At 43.7% G+C, this 24,014-nt stretch overlaps 10 protein-coding genes across 10 annotated transcripts; 6 read left to right on the top strand and 4 right to left on the bottom strand.

Moving 5' to 3' along the window:
* Positions 1–87: 87 nt before the first annotated feature.
* On the top strand, positions 88–1,144 carry FA14DRAFT_12730 (uncharacterized protein). The gene is made up of 3 exons (XM_025496789.1): positions 88–350; positions 448–753; positions 832–1,144. The coding sequence occupies exons 2-3, from the start codon at positions 512–514 to the stop codon at positions 1,097–1,099; spliced, it is 510 nt and encodes a 169-aa protein (XP_025357592.1). The 5' UTR covers positions 88–350; positions 448–511; the 3' UTR covers positions 1,100–1,144.
* A 45-nt stretch (positions 1,145–1,189) lies between these two features.
* On the bottom strand, positions 1,190–2,057 carry FA14DRAFT_187412 (histone-fold-containing protein; the record flags this gene model as incomplete). The annotated part of the gene is made up of 2 exons (XM_025501596.1): positions 1,538–2,057; positions 1,190–1,470 (listed from the first exon to the last, which is right to left on the bottom strand). The coding sequence occupies exons 1-2, from the start codon at positions 1,701–1,703 to the stop codon at positions 1,190–1,192; spliced, it is 447 nt and encodes a 148-aa protein (XP_025357591.1). The 5' UTR covers positions 1,704–2,057.
* A 2,231-nt stretch (positions 2,058–4,288) lies between these two features.
* FA14DRAFT_129740 (ankyrin) lies at positions 4,289–4,765 on the top strand (the record flags this gene model as incomplete). The annotated part of the gene is made up of 1 exon (XM_025496896.1): positions 4,289–4,765. A coding segment is annotated over exon 1 (444 nt), but the record flags the coding sequence as incomplete, so codon positions are not given.
* Positions 4,766–4,835: 70 nt separating this feature from the next.
* Positions 4,836–6,466, top strand: FA14DRAFT_159408 (uncharacterized protein). Its single transcript, XM_025498197.1, has one exon. It carries the CDS (start codon positions 4,871–4,873, stop codon positions 6,422–6,424), a length of 1,554 nt encoding a protein of 517 aa, XP_025357589.1. The 5' UTR covers positions 4,836–4,870; the 3' UTR covers positions 6,425–6,466.
* A 153-nt stretch (positions 6,467–6,619) lies between these two features.
* FA14DRAFT_170159 (uncharacterized protein) lies at positions 6,620–9,699 on the top strand (the record flags this gene model as incomplete). The annotated part of the gene is made up of 2 exons (XM_025500263.1): positions 6,620–9,506; positions 9,544–9,699. The coding sequence occupies 2 exons, from the start codon at positions 6,620–6,622 to the stop codon at positions 9,552–9,554; spliced, it is 2,898 nt and encodes a 965-aa protein (XP_025357588.1). The 3' UTR covers positions 9,555–9,699.
* On the bottom strand, positions 9,672–11,390 carry FA14DRAFT_12671 (putative ROK1-ATP-dependent RNA helicase). The gene has a single exon (XM_025496758.1). It carries the CDS (start codon positions 11,361–11,363, stop codon positions 9,696–9,698), a length of 1,668 nt encoding a protein of 555 aa, XP_025357587.1. The 5' UTR covers positions 11,364–11,390; the 3' UTR covers positions 9,672–9,695.
* Positions 11,391–11,504: 114 nt separating this feature from the next.
* FA14DRAFT_12596 (uncharacterized protein) lies at positions 11,505–13,665 on the top strand. Its single transcript, XM_025496728.1, has one exon. The coding sequence runs from the start codon at positions 11,644–11,646 to the stop codon at positions 13,354–13,356; it is 1,713 nt and encodes a 570-aa protein (XP_025357586.1). The 5' UTR covers positions 11,505–11,643; the 3' UTR covers positions 13,357–13,665.
* Positions 13,666–13,847: 182 nt separating this feature from the next.
* Positions 13,848–14,372, bottom strand: FA14DRAFT_159406 (uncharacterized protein; the record flags this gene model as incomplete). Its single annotated transcript, XM_025498196.1, has 2 exons — positions 13,848–13,998; positions 14,332–14,372. 2 exons carry the CDS (start codon positions 14,370–14,372, stop codon positions 13,866–13,868), a joined length of 174 nt encoding a protein of 57 aa, XP_025357585.1. The 3' UTR covers positions 13,848–13,865.
* A 957-nt stretch (positions 14,373–15,329) lies between these two features.
* Positions 15,330–19,936, top strand: FA14DRAFT_187406 (uncharacterized protein). The gene has a single exon (XM_025501595.1). It carries the CDS (start codon positions 15,803–15,805, stop codon positions 19,451–19,453), a length of 3,651 nt encoding a protein of 1,216 aa, XP_025357584.1. The 5' UTR covers positions 15,330–15,802; the 3' UTR covers positions 19,454–19,936.
* Positions 19,937–20,184: 248 nt separating this feature from the next.
* FA14DRAFT_12583 (transcription elongation factor Spt5) lies at positions 20,185–23,757 on the bottom strand. The gene has a single exon (XM_025496723.1). The coding sequence runs from the start codon at positions 23,702–23,704 to the stop codon at positions 20,282–20,284; it is 3,423 nt and encodes a 1,140-aa protein (XP_025357583.1). The 5' UTR covers positions 23,705–23,757; the 3' UTR covers positions 20,185–20,281.
* Positions 23,758–24,014: the final 257 nt, after the last annotated feature.

Here is a 24,014-nt window from a genome sequence, read left to right as displayed (position 1 = left end):
GGCTGTGTGGTCAATGACACAGCCCATGCGTTTGTGAGTGCGCGCTGTGTATGTAGCATAAAAGGGCAATCAGGCAGTGCATGTGCCATACATAATGCAGGCCAAATCTTAAGTCAAAAGGGTGGAAATCATGGAAGCATTTTATTTCAAGGGCGGATGATTTGATATAATAAGTCATCCTATTCTAACTCTACCCCTTCAACCGTCATCATCAATTTCGATTTACGATCAGAACAGGGTTCTTTCTTGATTGCACGTTTTGCTGGAAACTACATCTCAACCGATTGCTTGGACGCTTCTATCAATCCTCGTTGCCACATCTCTCCTTCACACAAAAAACCACTCATAATGTCGGCCAAAGACGTGAGTATTGCTAACAGTGGATAATGTCGCCGATGATTTACTCGATCGCCCCTTAACTAACACACCGAACCTTCCCACTAATAGTACTACGGCGGTGCTCCAGGTGGCGCTCCACCACCAGGTGATCGCGGATACCCACAACAAGGGTATGGCGGAGGTTATCCACAACAAGGTGGCTTTCAACAGCAGGGTGGTTATCCACAACAAGGAGGTTACTATCCTCCCCAACAGCCACAACAAGCTTACGGAGGTCAACCAGGATATTACGGACAACCACAACCGCAACCTGTGTATGTTCAACAACCACAAAAAGGTGGCGGTGGTGCGGGTGCAGGAACGGGTTGCTGTGCTTGTTTGGCTGGTGCTTGTCTATGTTGTTGCGCAGAAGAGGTGAGTGTGCGAGCGATCAAGAAATGCGGAGTGGGAAGTAAACTGACCCCTTTTTCCATCTTCTTTTGATTTGTTCAGATGTGTCTCGATTGTCTCTTCTAAAAACACGATTATCTCGTTCCGGCGTATCAATCTTTATGACATCAATCCGATTCGATTCACATTATTACCGGCATCCATCTTGACTAGATGTGTCTCTTTCAATTTTTCCGCTTGTGCATATATTCAACGCTCGATCTCTTTTTCTTGTTATCGCGACGAACTTTTAATTCCAACTATTGCTTTCCAGACAACATACGAATCAGCAGCCAGAGATTGTGTCAACATAGAAGAGAGAGAGAGCTGAAATGATTAATATTACAAAAATGGTAAGGTTGTTGTACTACAATTCTAGGGAGCAGAGCTGCTACACTGAATGGGGGGATGGAAAGGAATTCTATTGACCTGCCTCATAACGTGCCCTACTTGCAGCAAACAAGAGTTCTTGCTGTCTCTGTAATTCTTCCGCACTCAATCCGCTATCTTCCATCCTGGTCATCTTTCTTTCTCGATCTTTTTGTTGTGTTTTATGTTCTTTGAGTACTTCTTCGATATCCCCAATGAATGATTCGAATCCTAATTCTTTCAAAGCTGAAACCACATGTTCGGGTGCGATTGTTTTCTTTTGTGAATTTTCACAGATCTCATTGGCTTCTGAAGAGACGAGTCGAATGAATTCTGTTTGGGGGGAAAGGGTCGTTAGCATCCTGACTGCATTTATTGACGTATTGCCACACACACTCACCAACACAACAATCTATCAGTATATCCCTCATCTCTTTTGTAGAAGTGATATCTTTCGGTAGGATTTCCGTCATTAACTTTTGAACGGTTGCACGTGGTAATGAAAGTTCATCATCGCCTGGCGTTGCACTACCAGCGGCGGCATATGTTTCTTCATCGTCTGACATTTGGGTCAAGGAGGGAGATCGGATGTTTTTGTTATCGGAATGGTTTTTGTGCTGTTGTGAATGGCTTGTGCTTGTACCGATGTATGATTCTCTCCACAGCCTCTCCCCCGTAAAAAGCGTTGAAGTATTTATAACTTTTTGTCTTTAAAATGACAAAGGAACGCGTCTCGAGTGTGCGCGTGTTGATTTTAGTTGTTATATGGGAGGCATCTTATTTCCACCACTCAAAATTGGCTTCTTTTTATATTTTTACACATCCCCATTCAACTTTTGTGTGTTGGTGGGTAAGTGCGGGAGACGTTTTACTCCTGTCTTGTTTTCTGTTCTGACAGCTAATTCGCCTGCATTTGTACATAGCTGTGCACTGCCCTGCCCTGCGCACACAAACGCACGCACGCGAACTTATATTTTCAGCCCGTTACCCGAGCTTGAAGGAGAGAGTGTGTATGTAAGCGGCGCTAATAACAGACGGAAGTTGATTGCCATCCAAATAATCTCCACCCACCCATCGCACCGTTTATGAAAATGAAAAAGACGGTGCCGATTAAGATTTCATTTCCTACAAAGTGATGGCCGATGTAGGACCGTCATATTTATCTCCTAGAACTAATAGCTCTTTTCTATCGATTAGTCCAGTAAGGGATATTCTGTACTATACTATTGATATTATAACAATGTTTATTATTGATATATCTTATTTTTTGTTGAAACTGAATGCAAAGTCAATTTTGAGAACAGCAGACATTTTCCAATTTCTTCGTTGATTTCGGAGAATAGATAAATTTGTGTTCTGCGAGGTGACTTGAAAGCAGCAATAACAGTGTATGACACTATTCATCATCAATTATTTGGTTAATTAATATACTACCAGAACAAGTTTTAATTAAACGATTTGCCAACAGCTTCACATGGTAAATTCTTTACAAAACAGGGCCTTTCTGCTTAATTCAAGTTGTCATACCTTCTTGGCCGAAATTAAGCAAGCATTTTTGTATTTCTATTGTGTTTTTCCCATAATGATACACAATAGATGGTCCGCACTCTTTCGTCTAATTTATCAAAATAGCCCGATCATGACTGCTTTCTGATCTGTCAACAGCATGTGCCTGCATTCATGTATGCTTCGATTGTCATGGCTAGCATTAAAGTCATGCAGGGTGTAGACATTTGAATCTTCAATTGACAAGATTATGCTTATGATCATCATTGCACCCTTTCTATCCTGCTGATGATCGAAGTGAAGAAAGCAAATATCTCGTCAGATATGATGACAACTCATTCTATCCACACATCAACGCCCTCAACCAACCAAAAAGGCGGTCATTGCGTTTAAGCTTGAAAGGTGGCCAAAGCGCTTGAACATGAATTTGATTCCGTGTGATTGTGCTTTATCGTTTTTTATTCCGAATCGGCGCTTGAAGAACGTTAGTGTAATTTTTATTTTGAGGTTGATGAGGTGTTTGATGTACACAAATTCCAGCAAAACGGGAACTTCTTACCTTGAAGTCCATCAAGTTGGCAATCAACCCCAAAATATGCAATATCGAATGATTCTGCTTTTTTCGGATGTACTTAATCTTAGAGAACATTAATATGAGACAATTCAAAGCAGTACAAAACAATTCAAAGTGAAATTGATTTGTATTCATTGTATATTGCATTCATTTGAGAAATACTCCCGATGTATTATGATGCAATTCAGGCAACAGGAGAAAGGGAGTGAGTGAGTAAATTTACTCAAGCGTGAGTGTAGTGAGAGAAGGGAAGTTTCATACTTTTGCATACTTCCGTTCCGTCGGGCACGTCCCCTCTTTGTTTTTTACAAGAAAGAGCTTCTAACATAATGTATTTTGGAGAATTGAAAAATAGCTACTCCTCTCCATACAACTGCCATCATCATAGTCTGGGGAATTCACTCTGCTGGCAGAGATTACATAAAGTTAAACGTTGATTCAACTGTTGTTGGCTAATTGTTGTTCTCATCAGCACCCTTCCTCTGACTTTCGGAACTTCAAGTGAGGCACAACACTCGCCCTCTTTCCGTTTTACCCACAAATTTGAAATCAAGACAAGACTCTTGACCATCGGACTCAATACCCTCTCTTCTCCATTCTTCCAACTCAGTGGCGCTGCGCATACGCCCGATTACGCCCTCAAAGCCACCTTGGCGCCCAAACGTTTTCGATCGGAGCAACATCTAGTCCTATACAGAGAGGATATTGAATCACAAGACACACGACAGAAAAGAGATAAAAAGCAGGCAATCCAGACATTACAATTATCGGTCTCCGCAAGGTTACAAACAAACCTTTTCATCATACCGCATCACGATACTGCTGCCACGGATCTTTTTGAAAACGGTGACCGCAAAAGGTAATCAATTTGCGTATCACAAATCTGTCAAAATGCCAGGCAGTACAAACATATTTGGCCTGTCAAGCAGCTCATCACGTAGCGGCGATCGTTTGGAAACTTCTGCACTCGCACAATCAACTTCTTCAACATTGGCGAATACATCAGGTGAAATGACCAGGTTTTCACACCCTCAATTCGAAGATGACGAAATACCTCAGAACGATTGGGGATTGCATCAAGCAGCTACCAAAGGTGACGTAGAAATGATCGAATTTGCTCTTCAAAATGGTCAATCACCCAATTGCATCAAAGATGGAATATCCCCCTTACATTCCGCTGCCTGGAGTGGTCATGAAGCATGCGCAAAAGTGCTACTGGCTCACGGGGCAGAGGTGAATATCGGAGGAGTGCAAACAGCAAGATCAGGCTCTATCAGTGATCTTACCAGCAAACCTTCCCCTTCTCCAATTGGATTCACTCCTTTGCATTTAGCGTCCCTCTACGGGCATACATCCATCGTTCGTCTTTTGCTAGATCATGGCGCATACACTTCGCTCCCTGATCGCAACGGCTTCACTTCGGCCAGCCTGGCACAGTGGAATGGGCATACTGGCATTGCTGAATTGCTCAACATCTGGGCTGCAACAAATGCCAACGATCCATTCACCGATTCACCAAAAGTGTCCAAGGATAATTTGGCTTCATCTACGTCCTCCGCGGCAGGTCCAAAACAATCAAAGAACAAGATCTCTACAACCCAAATGAAGAAACAAAAATCGATTGAACAATTATCAAATGCAGCTGCTGGTGTGATGGCAACGATTCAAAATGGAAAGAAACATGTTTTAGGTCGTGTTGCATCACAGCCAACTTTGCAATCATTCAATTCACCACCAAACCTTTCACAAGATCCAATGCCCGCTTCACCTGGTATCGCAACATTTGCATCTTCTTTTGCGCGTGATTTGAAAAGTAAAGCAAGTATCGTTTTCAGCAATGACAATCAACAACAACGATCCAGACAGCATCGACCTTCGATCTCTAGCACATTTGAGAAAAGCTCTGCTTCGAGTGAGGGACTTGGAACCCTATCCCAGTCAACTTCAGCGTTGACGTTTAACTCTTCCGGTACGAGAGTAGACGGCACGATTCGAAAGATGATGAGGAACACGAGCACTCATTTGAGCGGGCTGGGTATTCGGCCGGGCAAAGTACGGGAGCGGACAGGTAGGGCAGAATATCGATATGATAATGAGTTGCCCAAAAGTGCATCATATATTTCGTCATTTTATTCATCAACAGATTCTTTGCAAATGACACATTCGGCAAAAGATGGACAATTTCCAACATTTGATGATCGAGCACGTTGGGAGGCAATGTGTGATGCGCAAAATCGATCGTCAAATTCTCCACTGACGATTGATTTTGACGTATTGAATAAGCCTTTGCCAGATATTGTTGGAGCAAATGATGTGTTCGGAAAAGGAATATATCAATTTCCTTCTCCGATGTATGAGATTGGGATGACACATCATGAAGATTCACAAGAGATGCTTGATCGAACGACTGAATCGTACGATATGTATAGCAAGCATAAGTTTGGCTATCGTCCAAAGAATGAAATGGCACGTTCATGGTCGGCTGACAAGGTCAAAGAGGTTCCCCTTGTCAGTGCTCAAATCAAACTTCCGCACAAAAGACATTTGACGGCAGAAGAGTGTGCCGAAGCCATCTTTCGCGGGGCAGAGGAAGGATTTCAATGGCAGGGAGAAGATGGACAACCTTGTAGTTTGCGGGGTATGCTTCTGGCATATGGTGAAGCATTGTCACGGGAGAGAAAAGAAAAGAAAGAAGAAAAGGTGAATGATGCACATATGCAGCTATGTGCTTTAACGTTTGATTCGCAACGGACGGATACGTGTGACCGATTGGACGAAAGGGATGTTCTAGATTTGACTGGAATGGGTTCTCCTATTGATGCAACAGAAGATACGAACATGTCTTCCGCTAGTCAATTCAATGAAGGATTGATGGGAGAGTCACTCACTCATTCCGCATCTTCGACGACAGAGTCAGCATTATCATGCGATACGATCAAGAAGGATTCAAATCTTGATTCACGTCCTTCGTATGCATTTTTGAATGAGCCAGCCAAAGGGAATGAAATCTACTTTAGTCCTCCTCGACCGAGAACATCTTCACTAAAACATCGTCGATCGAACCAATATACTCCTATGGCATATAAAGGCACCGCAAAGATGGCCGCCGGTCAACGTGAAGAAAATCGAAGGCCAAGCGTCACTGCGAGGGATAGCGGTGGTAGCAGTAGTAATGCAAGTATGGCAAGCTATACTGCTGCCTTTTAGTGAAATGATATACATTTGAAATGTTGATTGATTGTCAGTGTGCTTTTCTTTGAGTGATGATTGAGGAGAGTGTGGGTTATACACGCGTGAGAATAGGCGCCGGAATTCGGACACATTTTTTTGATCAGACTAAATTTTTTGATGGTATTAAGTTCGTTTCTCATTCTTTCTTGCAATCCTCGACCATCTTTGGCCATGTCGTTCAATAATCGAGCAAGAAAGGCTCCTCTTTCACAGCAAAAGCAAAGATCGACTGTATCCTTGCCATCTTCTCTAAAGACAGAATTAGGCTTAGAAGCATCAGGTACGTCTGATGATGCACCTGGACCAAGGAATGCAAGTGGCATTCAAGATGATGAAGAAAGACGAAAAGCGAGGAGAGATCGTGCGAATTTTTTTGCCCAACAAAGAAGTACTTCAAATAATCAAAAAACTAACAATAAGCGAGGCAATGGCGTAATTGGAAGAAAAGATGCACGTAAAGCGCTCAGACAAGAGAAGAAATCAGCACGTTCGCAACATCAAGTGAAACCTAAACAACCGATCAATGACACGAAGAAGATCACAGCGACTACAACGAAACCTGTCATAAACGGAAGTAAGAGTACATCTGAGAATAAGATCACTCCAAGCAGCATAAGCAAAGGCAAGCGAAAAGCTGATGACGATTTCGATAGAGTAGCATCAACTTCTGATCGAGCGCCAAAATCACAAAAGAAGCATGTCAAGGAAGATACAGCGACGCCGCTACAAAGACTGCTGAAGAAACAAAGTGGGAACACCTCGGAAGATGAACTTCCTGCGAAAGGATCTACAAAGAATGTCAAAAAGAAGAACAGAGGAACCAGTCTAACACAACTTGAACAGCAAGAGGACGATGAAATTGCTTGGTTGGAAGCGAACCTTGGATTGAGGAAATCTGATGGAAAGAAGAAGAAAAAGTCGTCCACGAAAGGAGTTGAAGAGGATGAGATGTTTGGAGATGATCTGGATGATTTCATTGATGATTTGGATAGGTTCTATCCCGGCATGTATGACGACAATGGAAGCGAGGGATCAGATGAGGAAGATGAATCAGATTGGGGTTCTGAAGGGGAAATGAGTGATGCTATGGAAGATGATGAGGACGAGGAGTCATTGGTTGGATCTGGCGAGGAAAGTGAGGAAGAAGATAGCAAGCTGGATGATTTAGACGATTCTGAGGACGAAGATGTTGAGGAAAACACAAAGGAAGAACCTGCTGTTCCATCGACAGAGAATGCACCATCAGCACAGAGCACGACTCAGGAAGCTGCAGCCGTACCAACACCTGGAAAATACATTCCTCCAGCCCTTCGCCGTAAGATGGAACAATCTCAATCTCAGACAATTTCTGCAGAGGAGCAAAAGCTTCAAAGAGCAATCAAGGGTCTTTTGAATCGATTCGGTGAGAATAATCTGGAGATCATCATTGGAGAGATTGAAGAATTATACCGTCAATCTAGTAGAGCTCAAGTGACGAACTACTTGACAAAGCTCGTGTTGGAAACGATTGCGTTGAACGACAATATTGGTGATACGTTGGTCGTACTGTATGCTGCTCTTATCACTTCATTACATCGAATCGTCGGTGTAGAGTTTGGAGCTCACTTTGTTCAAGAAATGGTGGACCTGCTATTAAAGCAATACGGGACTGCCAATGCGAGCGAGTCTAGTGACACTACCGAGACAAGTGCAGGAAGACAAGCACGAAATCTGATCGCATTAATGTCGTCTCTCTACAATCTCAACGTGATCGCTTGTCCTTTGATGTATGATGTCATTAGACTTCTACTGGGAGTTGAAAAGGACAAAAAGCAAACGCAAAGTAGGATGACCGAATTGGACGTTGACTTGCTACTCAAAGTGGTCAAATTGTGTGGAGCACAACTTCGTCATGATGATCCGACCTCGCTCAAATCAATCATCAGTATTGCGCAAGAACAACAGCAAAAACAAGCGCAAAATGGTCAATCAGTCTCAATGCGTGCCAAATTCATGCTGGAATCCATGTCTGACCTGCGAAACAATCGATCAAGGGCTACCACAGCAAGCGTTGGAGCTGAAGCCCTGACCAAAATGCGAAAGTTCTTGGGAAACTTGGGCAAAAAGCACACAATACGTACACATGAGCCATTACGTGTTGGATTGGAAGATTTGAGAAATGTGGACAAGCGTGGAAAATGGTGGCTTGTCGGAGCAGCATGGGCAGGATATGACTTTACGTCTAAGGAAGGATTGGATAAATCAACCTTGAAGGATGCAAATAAGCCAAAGAAAGGTAGAAGTGATTTAGACTCTCTCGAAGCAAAGGAAGACAACATTGTCCAACTTGCAAGACAACACGGAATGAATACCGCAATTCGACAGCAAATCTTTGTTACCTTGCTAAGCAGTCAAGATTATCTCGATGCTGTCCATCGACTCTTGACGATGACACACAAGAAAGCCACTCAACGTCGTGAAATCGTACGTGTACTTTTGCATTGTTTGGCCAGAGAGCCAAACTTCAATCCTTATTATGTTGTGGTTGGAAGCAGGTTGGCTAATGAAGATGAAAGAGGGACACGTATTACAATGCAATATTGTTTATGGGATTTCATGCGTAAACTGGGCGAAAAGAATGTAGGCGGACAATCAATCTTATCACGTCAAGAAGAGGAAGACGAGAGTGATTTGGAAGAAGATGAGGATGAAAGTGCTTTGGCATTCGGAGGTGAGAAAGGTATGGCAACCGAGCAAGGCATGGCCAACGTCGCACGCACATATGGTTGGTGGATGGCAAAAGGCTCTCTTACATTGGAAGCTTTACGCGCTGTCGATTTTACCACAATCAGAAAGGGTGTTCCATTTGTGCAATTGCTCATCATTCACATTCTACTGTCGATCTCCTCTACTTCACCCGTTCACACTCTGATGGCCTCCAAAGGGCCTTCTTCGCAGTCTGAGACGAGCAAGAACCAGAAAGCTGTAGAGACGTTATTTGTCCAGGGAACTCGAGCCAATCAAAGGCTTGCTCAGGGTCTCTTGATCTTCATGGAGCAACACCTAACGAGCAAGAAATGTCAAGCTTTGGCAATCACTAAACTTGGTCTGTCTAGTGAGCAAGTAGCAAGTCTTCTTAAGTCGCGCATGACTGCCCTAGAAACGGTACGAGTTGGCGCTCGCTTGGCTGCCAATGATGATCTCGACATGCTAGAATAAAACAATGTATTATACTAAAGATCTCAATAATGTACAACATGCTTCCACATCACTTCTCTGATTTCTCCTTGCCTTCTTCTTTTCTCCTTTTGCTGGCTTGGATCATATCTCGACGACGGTTTGCTTCTTTACGACCTTGAGATGAACCAGCAACAGTAAGAATATCTTTACGTTCGGGTGCTTTGCGTTTGAGTGATTTCTTTTGTTTCTGGTTTGGTGATTTCAACTCCAACATCCATTTTGGCACATCGCATCCTGATTGACGCATAACGTTTACCACACTTTTTAGGTAAGTACTATCTTCCCTTGTGAAAAAGGTGATTGCTTTTCCTTTTCTTCCCGCACGACCAGTTCTACCGATTCGATGAATATAACTTTCACGAGATTGAGGAAAATCGTAATTGACAACCACTTCAACACCCTTGAAATCAATACCACGAGCCAGCACTTCTGTACAGATCAAAACCCAAACATCACCACGTTTAAAAGCTTCAATCACTCCTTCTCGTTGTGCTTTTGGTCGATCGCTATGAATCACATCAACGTGTAAATCTTCATAAATCAGTTCCTTGAACAGTTCTTGTGCACGTTGAATACTTTGGACGAATAGCAAAACAGGCGGCTTTAAGGCTCCCTGCTTGAGCAAGTTACGTAAACCGAGTAGTTTTCCATCTTCATTGCTGACAAACATCAATTCTTGGTCAATACTTTCCACAGCACCATCCTTTACACCGACCAAAATTCGAACTTCATCATACATGAACGTTTTTGCCAGTTCTTCTATCGCTGCAGGCATCGTAGCACTGAAGAGAGCTTTGCGTAACGATGAATGTGTGCAGGCTGCAAGAATCGAGTCAGTTTGCGTTAAGAAGCCTTCTTCTAGCAATCGATCCGCTTCATCCAAAACGAGATGTCGAACATTTGTCAAGTCCACCTCTTCTTGTTCGATTGCATGAACCAGTCTCATCGGAGTAGTGATCAAAATATCGTACTTTTTCCTAAATTGAGGATCTTGTCGCATGGCACCTTCTGTTGATTTTGTTAAAACGCAAAATTTCCATTTCTTTCCTGCTCCTAATCGATCAAGTTGTTGGTATATCTGTTGTGCCAATTCTCTCGTAGGGCTCACAATCACTGCTCTGAAGCCTCCTTTCTTGGGAGATTTGAGATGATGTAAAATGGGCAATAGGTACGTCAGAGTTTTACCCGATCCAGTCGGAGCACCAACAAGGGTATCACGGTTGTCCAGCAAACATGGCATTGCTCCCATTTGCACTGCCGTTGGCTTTCCCCATCCTACGTTGGCCAAATTATTCAGTAAGCGCTTGTCCATATTCCATCTTGAACCTAGCTCTTCCCATGAAGTGAGTGGCATAGGCGCATCTGTACCTGTCTGTTTGATCTTATTTTGTTTCAAAAACGATTGTAGGGTTGTCTTGTTCAGAGGCTCAGCAGTGGCAATGTCTGAGTCGCTCGCTCTTTGCTTGCCATTACGTGTCGATGAATCGTCTGTGCTCGCCGGCTCTTTAGCTTTCTGGCTGTTTGAGTCACCGAAGAAATCAAGTTCTTTTGGCAATGCTTTTCCTGCTCCCACCTGCTTGGAAGATGAAGAGGCTTCGTTGTTTCCCGCCTTTCCATTGAACAATGCCATTTCAGACTGGAATCTCTTTCGATCGAAGTGAACACCGCCACCTGCGAGAGTCTGAAAGACATCCATTGTGAGAATCTACGACAGCAACAGTGATGGTTGTTCAGCATGAACCCAGCTGGTGGCTCCACAAGATTAACAACTTTCTCAAATTCTTAAAATCCAAAAAATTAATTCTCACGTGTGTAAGCTTTGCAAGCGTGTTGTGCGGGCGACCGGGTCCATAGTTTAGCGTGAGTGTATCTGAAAGACAACCTCTGCGGGGATGACATTTCCACCACCATCATCACATTCTTTGCACAACGAAGCACCTCACTCTCCACCCTCCTGATCCCCATTCAAAGCTCTGATGTCAGTGCTTTCAGCTTTTGCTGTAACATTTGGACGAATAACGACATTATTGCAAGTGATTTTATACCTTCCATTAACACTTGATGTGGCTGGACAAGATGCTTTCTTGGCTTTGAGTGCATCTCTGGCTGTTTATTATGCATTCTTATCAACTATAAGAACACTTACAAGACGTACATCTATCGCTTGGATTGGGGACTTTTTGGCCGTTTTCCAATTCATCGTCGTACCTGCTTGTCTCTTGATCGTTTTCCATGCTTATAGTCCTCCAAGCGAGAGCTATTTCGATCGCAAATATGCATCAATCAATCAAGGCACTCAATCCTCAACAGGAGAAAGCATGCGTGAAAGGCTTTTCTCCTCTCGGTCAAGCTCAAACACTCCATTTCAAGCAGGTCAAGAGCATTTATTCACTTCTAACAAACAAATGATTGGAGAGGAGTACATCGGCCGAACGCTTGGCTATCTACTTTATCGATCTGTTGAAGTGATTGTCTATCTTGCACGTCAAGCCCCGCCATGGTGGCACATGCTTTTGCGCTTTTCATCGCCTGTTTTTAGTCTTTTGGAGGGTATTGCAACCTTGCTCGTAATTCAAGTTGTCGGAAGCTTTTCGAGATGGATGATCGCAAGAAGCCTTTTGCGTAGACCGCCCACACCGACTCGATCGCCGTTCTCTTGGGTAACGTCACTCCTCAACAGTCTCACTTCAGCGGAGTTCTTGCAATTGTTCTTCTTACTGGCATCGGCTTTCATCTATGTCGTTTCAGCATTGGCACTCTACGTCAGCTTTGAAGGAGCGACACGAAATCGACCCGGCGCAGCAGCGGCAACAGGAGCAGCAATCAGTTCTGCCTTATGGCTAACAGCGATCGCATTTGCAGTACGAAAAGGCAATGTTGTCGAGACTTCATTAGTGTTTGCATATGTGGTTTGGAATGTGTATCAATTGAGCGACTCGTTATCGTTCACAGCTGATCCATTGGCGCTCATTCGATCGTTCAAAGTACTGGACACTACTGCCACATCAGATTACATCCCCAGCTTCCTTCATAATCTTCCACCTGCTTTGGCAAACTTGTTGGATTTGGCTTCACATGCGTTACGTCAATTTGCTCGATTTGGTGCGGCAGCAGCAGCTGCATTACCGAAAAGTGTTCTTGTTTCTTTGGTTTTTCGATTGATGGTTTTATATTCGGCAAGTAGAATTTTACCTTTACTAAAAGGACAAACGGCCAAAGCTTGGGACGGAGAAGAATCAAGTTGGGGAAGCGTGAGTGGAAGTGATGATTCATCAAGTAGAAGTAGCGATAGCGAAGATGATGATGAGGATTACGGGAAGGAGCTTCCACCACGCGATGATGTCAATAATGCAAATGACAAGGGAAAGGGCAGGGCTACAGACCACCTTTCTTCAGGTCAAAGAAAGACGGCAGATGCACGCAAGCGCAGAAGAAATCGCAGTCTGTCAGAAGAGGAAGAGAGACGATTGAGTGAAGAAGAACCGTTTGGAGCATTTGTTTCTTTGATCGTTTCGTATGCTCGGCTGATCTTGATCGCAGTCTATTCGCATTTACTCTTATTGGATCAATCACATATGGTCTATTGGCGTTTCTTAACCGTTGGCATCACACTTTTCATTTGGGCTTTCGAACTCGTTCTTGGCAAAGATGATAACCCTGACGCCGCTTTTGCTGGAAGCTGGAGGTGATGCCAAATCATCTTGGAGAATTTGAAAATGTGACAATGCAATGTACTATACGCAACTCTATCAATGTATTATTTGATCATCATCAGCAATATCGCGCACACACGCACATCTCATCTCATTCATTCGATCAATACAGGAAACCAATGATTATTGCTCGACGTGTACAGCTTCATCTTGAAGATTAGTAAAACTACACAAAGTAGAGCAAAATGAAACTTGGACTGAATTGTTCAGAATCAAGAGTCAATATTGATCGTAGAATAAGGAGAAAAAGAGTAAAAGCCAGAGAACAACAGAGAAAGGAACCCAAAACGAAAAACGTGAAGAAGGTGGAATGAGGGAGATGGAAATAATAGAAATTTGGTACAACAACAGCAAGAGATGACAAAGAATAAACAAAGGTTGTCCCGATTTCCACTCAGAAAGCGAGGGACAAGTTCATCAAAATCAAAGCCATCCATCACTGTAGACCCTCAACGATAGTAGTCCTTCTTCGTTCATTTGACCGTTTACTTTTGGTTCTTGGGGTTCTTTGGGCTCTTTGCCCACAAGGAAGCGACGTGCTTGAACTTTTCCTTATGAGGGCGAGAGTCAGATTTGAGCTTGGCCAATTCTTCCTTCATGAAGTCATTGTAGGCGGAACTGCAAAAGAGAGAGGAGAAAGAGTCAGTAAAGTCGCGCTCTTTTGTGGAAATCAAACGCGTACATCCGCATCCAGTCATCATCCAACGACGATCTCGATGACATCCATCAGAAAGGATGATGACCATCATCAAGTGTTGGTGTTTGTTATCACTACAACGCGTGCCAAAAGGGAAGAAGAACACTGTTTAGAGCGCGTTGAGAACGCGAACAATCGCGTCTGTTTTCCCCCCAAGGGGAGATCTCCTCTCTCTGTAATTTGGCGCGTTTGTAGTGAAGTAGCGTCAACCAACACTTGAGAAGTGATGATCAAGTGTTGTTTAATGTACTCACCCTTTCTTCTTACCACCAGCAGCTGCTTTCTTAGGTGCCATTTTGTGAATGTAAGATGTGAAAAAGTAAACAAAGAAAAGTGATTCGTTGTTGGTAGTAAGAGGGAAAAGGTAAGAATGGATATATGAACTTTATATAAGGGAGAAAAAGGGAAGCTGGGGTTAATAGGAAAACGCGTAAAGATAGAGAGTGGTTTATTGTTGTAACACGCCATTTAATAAATGCGTGTGTGGTTGAAATGATAAGACGCGTACATAAGCAGTGTATATACCTAGTGGATGCTTGTGTTCAATAATGTATATACATTTATACAAACAAGGAAGGTGATGAGCCGCATAGAAAGTCAATACCAACCAACAAGAGTAATAGGGATCATATGCCTCAAGCGGGGTTCATTTTACGCATTAAAGCGTCAAAGCGTGAACTATTATTATTAGATGCTCACTTATACTAGTATAGCGCCTATAAAGAAAAAGGAGTTACCCGTGCATGCTGGGTAAAACATATGACTACAGCTTTTATCTAATAAGGCAGTATTTCCTTATATGACTTATATCCTCTATGTTCAGCCAAACTATGCCAGCATTTCATCATTGATCAATTTGATACAATCAGACGGGAAATGGCATCAAGGGTCGATGTTTTATAGACTATTGTCAAACTAAAGCATACCGACAGATAATGAAAACTCCGCCAAAGCGAACGTTTCGTGCAAAAAATACTCTTTACGCCCTGGGGATGGTGCACAGCGTACATTTATTGTATAACGACACTGCGCTATAGCGAAGAAATACTTGCACCTTTCCCTCTTGGAGTGTTTGCTCTGTCGGACACAAGTATATGCACGTGCTGTCTCAGGAAGGTGCTTTTTTATGTGGGAGTGTGCCTTAGACCGTAGGGTTTGTTTGTGAATTCGTGGATTCGAATTTGGCGTAAGTTTTACAGTGTGAGTGTGTGAGTGAGTGGGTGTGAGTGCTCTCCACACTTTCAAATTCAAAGATCGGACAATTGAAAGGCATTCATTTCTTTCCCTTTTTCTTCAATCATTCTCATTCTTATCTCAAGCTGAAGGGGTATCATAATCGAACAATCATCTTCTCATTGTTCGATTTGGAATCCTTCTTTGCTAGCGCTGGACGCTCTTCTCTGCTTCATTCTTCCATCCTCGTCAAGGCGTTTCCGTGTTCGAGCATTTTTCTGCCTTTTCTTGCTTGATCTTTTCATTCGGGTTTCATATCGAGTTGCTCTTCTCGCAATCTTCATTGCAGTTCAAAGAATCTCTGCAAAGCATACTCTCAAAGGACATTTCATCCGATCAAGTGTCGCGCATACATACTTTAGCATCTTATTGCCGATCAATCAACCTTTCCCGATATCGATGACAATTGCAACTTTCTCTTTCACCTTTCATCTCAAATGCGTCAATGATACTCATTCTATGATCTACAAGATCTGAACTGCGGCGCCGAAGATGAGTTCGCAAACAATGTCACTCGATCGAGGGGAGATGCCTATAGGAACACACTCTTCATCATCTAGCTCATCAGGTCGTACAAGGAGTGCTTCAAGAACGCCAGTTTATACATCTAGCAATGCATATGCACCAAGCAGTATCATGCGAGAAACGACGACGGAAACGAGTATAAGAGTACTCGTCTGGCATCCAAACGCTTCTCCTTCCAATTCTTCAGCACTTTCCAATACTGCTCTATTTCGTGAAGTTCCGCAAGTGAGAAAAAAGTTGGGCGGTAAACACAAAGATCGTGAATCGCTTGGACCGGGATTGATTGATGTGATCAATACTGCAAATAGTATCACAGGACCTGCTGATCCAAAATTGATCGGAAGCTTGAAAAATGCTACGCCAAGCTGGCTGCGAGAGAAACCTAGCAAGACAAAATTAGGAGGCGGCACAACAATCGCTGTGCAAAAACCTCAAGGACAATGGAAAAGAGGAACTTTGACGTTTAGAGAGACGGGTGTTCTTCTGATCTATGGTGAAGATAGTGCTATGCTTCATTCACTTTCTGCAACGGGACTTTCGGCAAATGATATTCGATTAGTGGATGATTCTCTGTTTATGCGACCACACGTTTTGGGCATCTTTGCCTATCCTTCCACACTGTTTGCTGGTGGAGTACGTGAGACGGGAAAGGCAAGCAGTAAATTTGGCAAAACGACCCCGTCTATAACTGGAAAGACCAAAGTCGATCCAATCTACATATGCTTTCCCAATAGCAGGAAGCTGTACATGTGGCGTGGACTGTTGCGTGTCTTTGCCCGACCAGAAATCTTTGGACCACAAAACGATGTTCGTCGCAAACAAACACATCGAGGATACAGACATATCGAAATGTCAATTCATGAAGTCAAAATCATTGCTGATCGGACAACAGTACAAGAACGTGGTCGAAGGGTGAGCGGAATGACTAGTCCTCCACCTCCAGAGATTGAAGAACCTTCTGCAGTTACGGCTACTGTGATCGCCAATTCGTCCAGTCATGGGCACGAGATAGCTTCAAGTGCTGATCACTCTTTAGGTCACATCAAACGATCTTCGGTAGATTCTCCCATCCGATCTGTCAATAGTGCCCTGGGCAGAACCACAGCAGTAGAAGAAGGGCATAGGCAAGAAGGAAGTATTGAAGATGCGAAAAGCAGAAGCAGTATTAGCACAGAAGAAGTTGGAGAAGGAATGTCTGGACCGATCAACAACCCAGCTCCTGCACGAGTTTTGGAGAACGCCGCCTTTCTACAACATTTGACACCGGATATGGAAAGGCGAGGATCTGATGGCTCTTCACAAAACATTCATGCCGCTTACAGTCCACCTCAACTACTGCCCTGCTCATGCTTTTGTCAAGTTTGGATGAATGGAGAAGTGATTGCGCGAACAAAGATGGAAAGTGGAACTTCAAATATTGCCTGGTTTGATAAATTTGCATTGCAAGATTTACCGAAACTTGAGGCGATGTATATTGAAATTTTGCAAAGCTGGCGAACGGGCAGATACGTTCAATTGGGAACTGTCGATCTGCCTGTTGAGACGATGCGCAGAGGCGAAAAGATCGAAGGTTGGTTCCCGATTTGGTCTCCGCCCAAGACGGAAGAAGCCTGGTCCAAACGTGATGAGAATGCATTGTCATATGGGCGTGAAGTGATGGGTGAACTGAAGATTTCGATGAACCTCTTTGATGAGACTATCTTGGCTTCGCACAATTATACAAATATCGACAAGACCTTGAATGGTCCCGGCTGCGTTGCCTTGATGAGAAGACTTTGCAAGGAGCTTGAAGAAGACAAGGTGATTTCGTATTTGGTCGATGTGTTTACGTGTGGTGGCACGATTGTGGATAGGTTGACTGATCTGATCAATGCTGAAAGCTCCACTTTTGCCGCTGAACAAAGTTTGCTATTCCGAGGAAATACTCTCCTAAGTCGTGCGATCGACAAATATCAACGTCGATACTGCATCGATTGGCTGGAAGCATGTGTGGGTGATACAGTTCGTCGGGTATGCGCTGATCGGATTCGAGTTGACACAAACGAATCGAATGTTCATGCGTCACCATCGCTATCCAATCCGGCTGGCTCAATGGCATATCACACCGATTCAAATGTCAGCACACTAAAAGCGCTCAGCGAGGATCTTTGGCAATCAATTTATAGGAATCGACACAATTGTCCGCCAGACTTACGGAGATCGTTAGCTTCCATTCGACAAACTGTCAATTCGCATTTTAGACAGTCTGGTTCAGGAGGTCAAGGAGTTGGTGCTTTTGTGTTCTTACGTCTCATCTGTCCTGCCATTACTTCGCCCAACTTGTATGGGCTGATGGGATCTGCACCCGATGCACAAAGTGCGAAAACATTGATGTTATTGGCAAAAGTGTTTCTCGCTTTAGCAAACAAGAGAGCAAGCTTTGACAAGGATAAAGAACCATGGCTGACGAGATTGAATGATTTCTTAGCAAAACATGCTTCAGCATATGATGACTTTATCACAATCGTTTCGACGGAAGCGGAAACATCTGCAAAAGCAGAACCACTGGGAGACGAAAAAGATCATGGCTTTCAAAAATTCTTAAAATTGCGAACCGAAGGCCTTGACACTCTTCATCGTGAATCAATTCCACGACCCGGTTTGAAGTTGGATCACACTCAAGCTATGGCAATGTTGGTATCCTACGTCGTCAGAGAGGCATCAGCGGATGAATATGAAGATTTTTCGCAAGACAATTCCAACCTAAGTTTCAATTCGACAGGTTTGATGTCGCCTGTTATGTCTTCTGGCATGGTAAGCGCTTTGCATCACAATCAACATTCTTCAGATCAATCCGAAGCAAAGATGGACAAAATGAATGAGTTCATTGATCAATGTTGCGATTTGGAAGATCAAGTGGGCTATCATCTTGACAGAGCAGGACCTAATCCTGAGTCATTGTCTGTTGCTACACACGATGGCTTGACTGGCGTGCATAGGACGACGAGTATTTTTACGGTCCCCAAAGGTCCACCATCAGCCGCACAAACTTCGCCTGCAATTGGAAGAAGTGGTTCGCGTAGCAATGTTGCATCGCCTTCTATGCCCCAACAACCATCCATGCAGCGCTCAGAATCTGTCAATTCCGGTCGATTCCGCCGAGCAACTGTTTCGGAGGGTAGATCTAACCCAGTAAAGAATGAGATGCCACAATGGAGTTATGTTGGAAAAGATTCGTTTTTGCATACGATCGGTGTGGCACAAGGCGGAAATGATTCAAAACAGCAATCGCATCAACAAATGTTACACTCTATGGATGAGGAAGCAGAAATTGAATCACATGAAGATGATCAAATGACAAAGAGACATCCGCATACCAGTGATGCTCGTTATACGGCCGCAACACCTACTTCGCCTACTGGTGGATATGGTACATCTGCATATGAAAACTTGCGTAGGTTGTCAAATGATTTACAGCAATACAGACGTAGAAGTGCAGATTATGATACCCGAACGCGACCAAAACAAGCATTCTCCAATGCGAATGAGATCATCTATCCAACAGGCGGAAATGGCGGAAAAGAAGAAGAAGCGGAAAATCAGAAAAAGAAACGTGGATGGTGGAGGAGGAAAAAGTGAGTTGGGGCAAAAAAAATGATCCCCATTATTTCAAAAAACAATTTGTATACCATTTGGTTTATTTTTCATTTTACCAGAAACCCCCCTTCTTGATGACAAGAAAGACTATTTTATCACACACACACTCAAAAATTGTGCCATGCTATGTACATATATAAACAGCCCCCTTTTTTCATTGTTTGTTTCTTATTGCTCTTGCTAATCTCAATCTCTGTTACATACAAAGTTCTGAATGCCCTGAAACGTTGTCTGATATCGGTCTTTACCCGATTATGAGCGTGGGCAAACACATTGATCTTCCTTTGGGACAGAAGCCATAACCTGTGGTTTTAAGTAAAGAAAGAGTAAGATTCTAAGAAGCACAAATGATCACTAGACATTGCATATACCCACTTGATCAATATGTCTACCGCATCCTTTCCAAGTCGTCTTGCCACACGAATCACACTTGACGGCCATGCAAGTGTTGACAAGGGTTGCGGGTTGGTTATTGTATAGAGTAGACATTTTTGTGAAATGATGGTGGTGAAATGTTTAAATGAGATGTCGTGTGCATCAGCGCGCTAAAGTGGGCTTTTAATTCGCGAATTCATGAACGAATAAAGAGACTCTTAAACGCGGCCGTTGACGGAAGGCTTTCCAGACAATGCGAGAACAATGCAAGGTAGAACGTGTACATTTCACATCTGTCAGAAAGAACTTTGCTGTTCTTCCAGTCTGATGGACGTACCTCGTATTACAGCAATGTTTTCTAAAGATCTACTTCTTGCTCACAAAGGTCACTAAAAAGTATAAGAAATATACATATCCATTGATCATTTACAGATTTTAGCCCATTCTTGCCAAATCTCTCACATCGAAAAAGGCATTCTTTCCTTCAACGGATCCCATCACTTCTCTTCCGTCTAAGCTTAACACCAAGACTTTTTTACCTCTGTATTCGCCAGTGAGAGCCAAACAGAACATACGAATACCGGTTGGTTGTAAAGGTTCAACGTAATCTTTTCCGATATTGTCCAACCGTTCACGAGAAGAATCTTCCAAGACCACATCTCCACTTTCACCATTTGCATAAACAGCTTTAACGTATCCTGTCTTGCCTTCATGCTTTCCTTTTTTGATTCGAACAAGGATACCTTCCAACAAAGGATGATCTTGTCCTGCTGCATCCCAACCAGATGATGTACCGCCGTATCCTTTCGGCTGTGTGGCAGGTGTATAAGGAGTTGCAGCTCCAAGCATACCGCCAGCCGGTGTTGGTGCACCTAGTGGGTTCGGAGTTGGAGCACCATAACCACCTGATCCCATACCACCTGGCGTTGGAGCAACACCGTATGATCCGCCCATCGATGCTCCCGGCGTAGGTGCGCTGTACATTCCAGGTGTAGGTGCAGAGAACTCGCCTCCAGGAGTTGGGGCGACCATTGGTGTTGGTGCAGCTTCTGGACGTCGAACAGAAGGCGGTGCCATGTTACGAGTTGAATCTCCCCCGTAAGAATATGCTGGCGTTTTCGAGCCGTCATTGTAAGAGCTGACATATGGATTATAAGCAGGCGTCTTTAATGAATTACCGTACGCAGGAGTCTTTGATCCATCATACATGTTGTATGCAGGCGTCTTTGATCCGCTTTGCATGTTGTACGCTGGTGTCTTTGAACCGCTTTGGTAAGCAGGTGTTTTCGATCCGGTCACGTAAGGATTGTGTGCTGGTGTGGCTGCTCCTGTAACATATGGATTTGTAGTCACACCACCATAGCCACCTCCACTGTAGCTGTTGCCCCGATCGCCGAATCCACCAGAAGATCCAGGTGCGGTAGGCTTTGGAAATAGAGACTTGCTCTTACCGGTATAAGGATCTTTCTCGATCAAGCAATCTATTCCGATTGTTAAGATCTTGGATATCGAATGTAACTCTACACGAGCTGTTGGACCATTTGTGTCTTTGATGATTCCTCTGTATGTCTTATAAGGACCTTTGATGATCGAAACAGTCTTTCCTTGGAGCGGATCACGTCCGCCTGGTCTGCGCAGATTACTGATCGCACCACCAATAGTGGTCTTATTGTTTTGTCCACTTTGTCCAATTCCAGTTCCCATCGTCAAAGCGGGATTCATTTTGGATAGATTCGGCTTGTTCACTCCCCGAGGTGCACGAGGTCGCAATTTGTTTGCCCTAGTCAAGAACACACCACCGTTCTCCTTTGCATCTCGATTGAAGAGCCAAATCAAGGTGGATTGATAAACATGCAAGACCGTGCCTACCCTCTCTTCTCCGTCAATCTCTTTCATCGTATCACCAGTTCGGAATTCACCGCCTTCAGAATCAACAGCAACTGCTCTTCCGCTATCACGTTTCATTGTGATTTGGTTGGGTTTGATCGAGCGAATAGCATTGGCTTGATCAAGGATCATGAACACTTCACGTTCGATCTTGAAGATGACACCGGCAGTCTGGGCATCCAGTTGCACCAAATCGTGCAGTTCATATCCACCAATTGTATTGACTCCAGATCCAACTTCTGCCGCCTCGTGGATATCATTTGAAAAGACTGAGACTTCTTGCAAACTCAAATCTGACAAGAATGTTGTCACATTATCTTCCACTTTCACCACCAAACCTGTCTCGTCACGATGCTTACCAGTGATCACCTTGATATGATCTCCCGGTCTGAACTTCTTTCGTACACTTCGGATTGGTACTTCAATGGTTTGATCGTCCAAGTCGCTTAGGGTGAGACGGATAGTAACCACATCAGCTTCTACTGTCTCAATAACACCTTCCACACCAGATTGTTCGCCTTCAAACACTTCGACGTGATCATCCTTGCGCAGAACGATATCTGCTTTTCGTTTCGTGGCATCAGCCAAAAGGTCTAAGTTCACTAATCCTGATTGTCCCAACGACCCAGCGCCACCGGAAGATCCGTTGATGGTCTCTCCTGTGAAGCGTGAAATTTCATCCAAAGTTGGATTGACATTTTCTGTTATCAGTCTTCGGGCAGAAACATCATCTTCGCAGTATCCTTTACTGTATGTTTGATTACGGAAAATAAACGTATTTGCGTCACGTCGAGTGATTCCATCAGTTCTGAACTTTTTACGTACTTCTTCTGCATTGAAGAATCGTTGCGGTGGTCGATCTGCGACTGAGCGACTGCCTTTTTTACGCTTCTTGCCATTTCGGTCGATGATAATCTCATCTTCTTTAGGATCAAGATCAAGACGAGGAACGAAACGAACTCCAACAGATTCACCATTCTCTGACGTATCGATCACTTGTGCCAAATCTCCAGCATATTTGCCCGATTTGAATCGAACCCAACCGCCGGGTTTGAGTTCTTGTCTTGTTTTTGTGATTTTGAGCAAATCTGCCATTTCATTGATCGGGACCAAGAAGATTGAATTTCCACGAGCAAAAGCACTTGCAACGTCTGCACATGCGTCGACCACATGTTTTGATTCTGTTGCTTCGACGTAGATTCGACCGGGAAGTGTGTCTCGTGAGAAAGCAGAGATGATTTTCAGAGGACCGGAAGGACCTGGACTGAAAGCTTTACGTAGAATTGTTTGAATTACTACTTTTTCGCGACCTGGTCTACAACGAACGGCATACAGTCCAGGGTCATTGACACTGGGCATCAATAGAGTTTGTGGTACTTCTTCATAATCGGATTGAGCTGTGAGTCCACGTTGACTACGGTAACGCTCACGTAATTGAGCAGCAATTTGCTCAGCATCCAATTCCTCCTCTCTTCTTCTCTGTATATCTAGAGCTTGATTACCTGCAGCTGTTCTTCTTTGGAAGTCTTCATCATCATCTCCTTCAGCGTCTTGTTCGATGAAACCATCTTCACGTAAAAGCTCTTGATCTTCTTCGTCGTATTCTTCTTCATCATCGTCCACGACAGCTTCTACATCGACGAATCGGCTTACACCTTGTCTCCTTCTCTTTCTTCTTCTACCCCCACCTCTACCTTCTTCTTCCTCATCATCTTCATCGTCGTCATCATCCTCGTCCTCTTCTTCCTCATCATCATCTGAATCGGCACCTTCTCTTTCGTATTCTTCTTCCTCGTCATCAAGCTTTTCCTCTGACTTTGCCCTATTGTTGTTATTACCATTAGATGAAGAAGCGATAATGTTTGTTTCTACATCATCTTCTTCCTTCTTTGGTGCTACAACAGGCTTTTGATCTTCTTCGTACCCATTTCCCCCGTTGAGTCCACTCGGAGAAGGTGCTGGCGAAGACATATTGAGTGATCGATATACCTTCTCCAAAGCCTTGATAAATGGATGGTGTAAAGACAAGAAAGCATTCAATATTCTCCCGCCCGTGTTATACATTTGTACTGTTGTACGCCGATTGAGTTAATGCAATCAATTCTAAGGCACGCCCCGTACACGCGTATGATTGATTGAACAGTTAGCCTACGCACGTGAAGCCAGTACTGATTTTTCTCAAGAGGCGCTAATCGGAAGGAATTTGATTTGGGTAAGCAAAAGCCCTGATTATGCGCAAAGCAACTTTTCTTTTTTTTTGACTTGATTAAGAAGAACGGAC

Source organism: Meira miltonrushii, assembly GCF_003144205.1.
Source record: "Meira miltonrushii strain MCA 3882 unplaced genomic scaffold FA14scaffold_1, whole genome shotgun sequence".
Classification (NCBI taxonomy): domain Eukaryota; kingdom Fungi; phylum Basidiomycota; class Exobasidiomycetes; order Exobasidiales; family Brachybasidiaceae; genus Meira; species Meira miltonrushii.
This window is presented reverse-complemented; position numbering and strand designations above follow the sequence as displayed.

Bases quoted from the DNA above. Each gene is read 5' to 3' on its own strand.
- FA14DRAFT_12596 (XM_025496728.1), top strand. From the start codon at position 11,644: ATGTCAGTGCTTTCAGCTTTTGCTGTAACATTTGGACGAATAACGACA.
- FA14DRAFT_12671 (XM_025496758.1), bottom strand. From the start codon at position 11,363: ATGGATGTCTTTCAGACTCTCGCAGGTGGCGGTGTTCACTTCGATCGA.
- FA14DRAFT_12730 (XM_025496789.1), top strand. From the start codon at position 512: ATGGCGGAGGTTATCCACAACAAGGTGGCTTTCAACAGCAGGGTGGTT. The intron at 754-831 runs GTGAGTGTGCGA...TGATTTGTTCAG, and splicing joins TATGTTGTTGCGCAGAAGAG to ATGTGTCTCGATTGTCTCTT.
- FA14DRAFT_187406 (XM_025501595.1), top strand. From the start codon at position 15,803: ATGAGTTCGCAAACAATGTCACTCGATCGAGGGGAGATGCCTATAGGA.
- FA14DRAFT_159408 (XM_025498197.1), top strand. From the start codon at position 4,871: ATGGCAACGATTCAAAATGGAAAGAAACATGTTTTAGGTCGTGTTGCA.
- FA14DRAFT_12583 (XM_025496723.1), bottom strand. From the start codon at position 23,704: ATGTCTTCGCCAGCACCTTCTCCGAGTGGACTCAACGGGGGAAATGGG.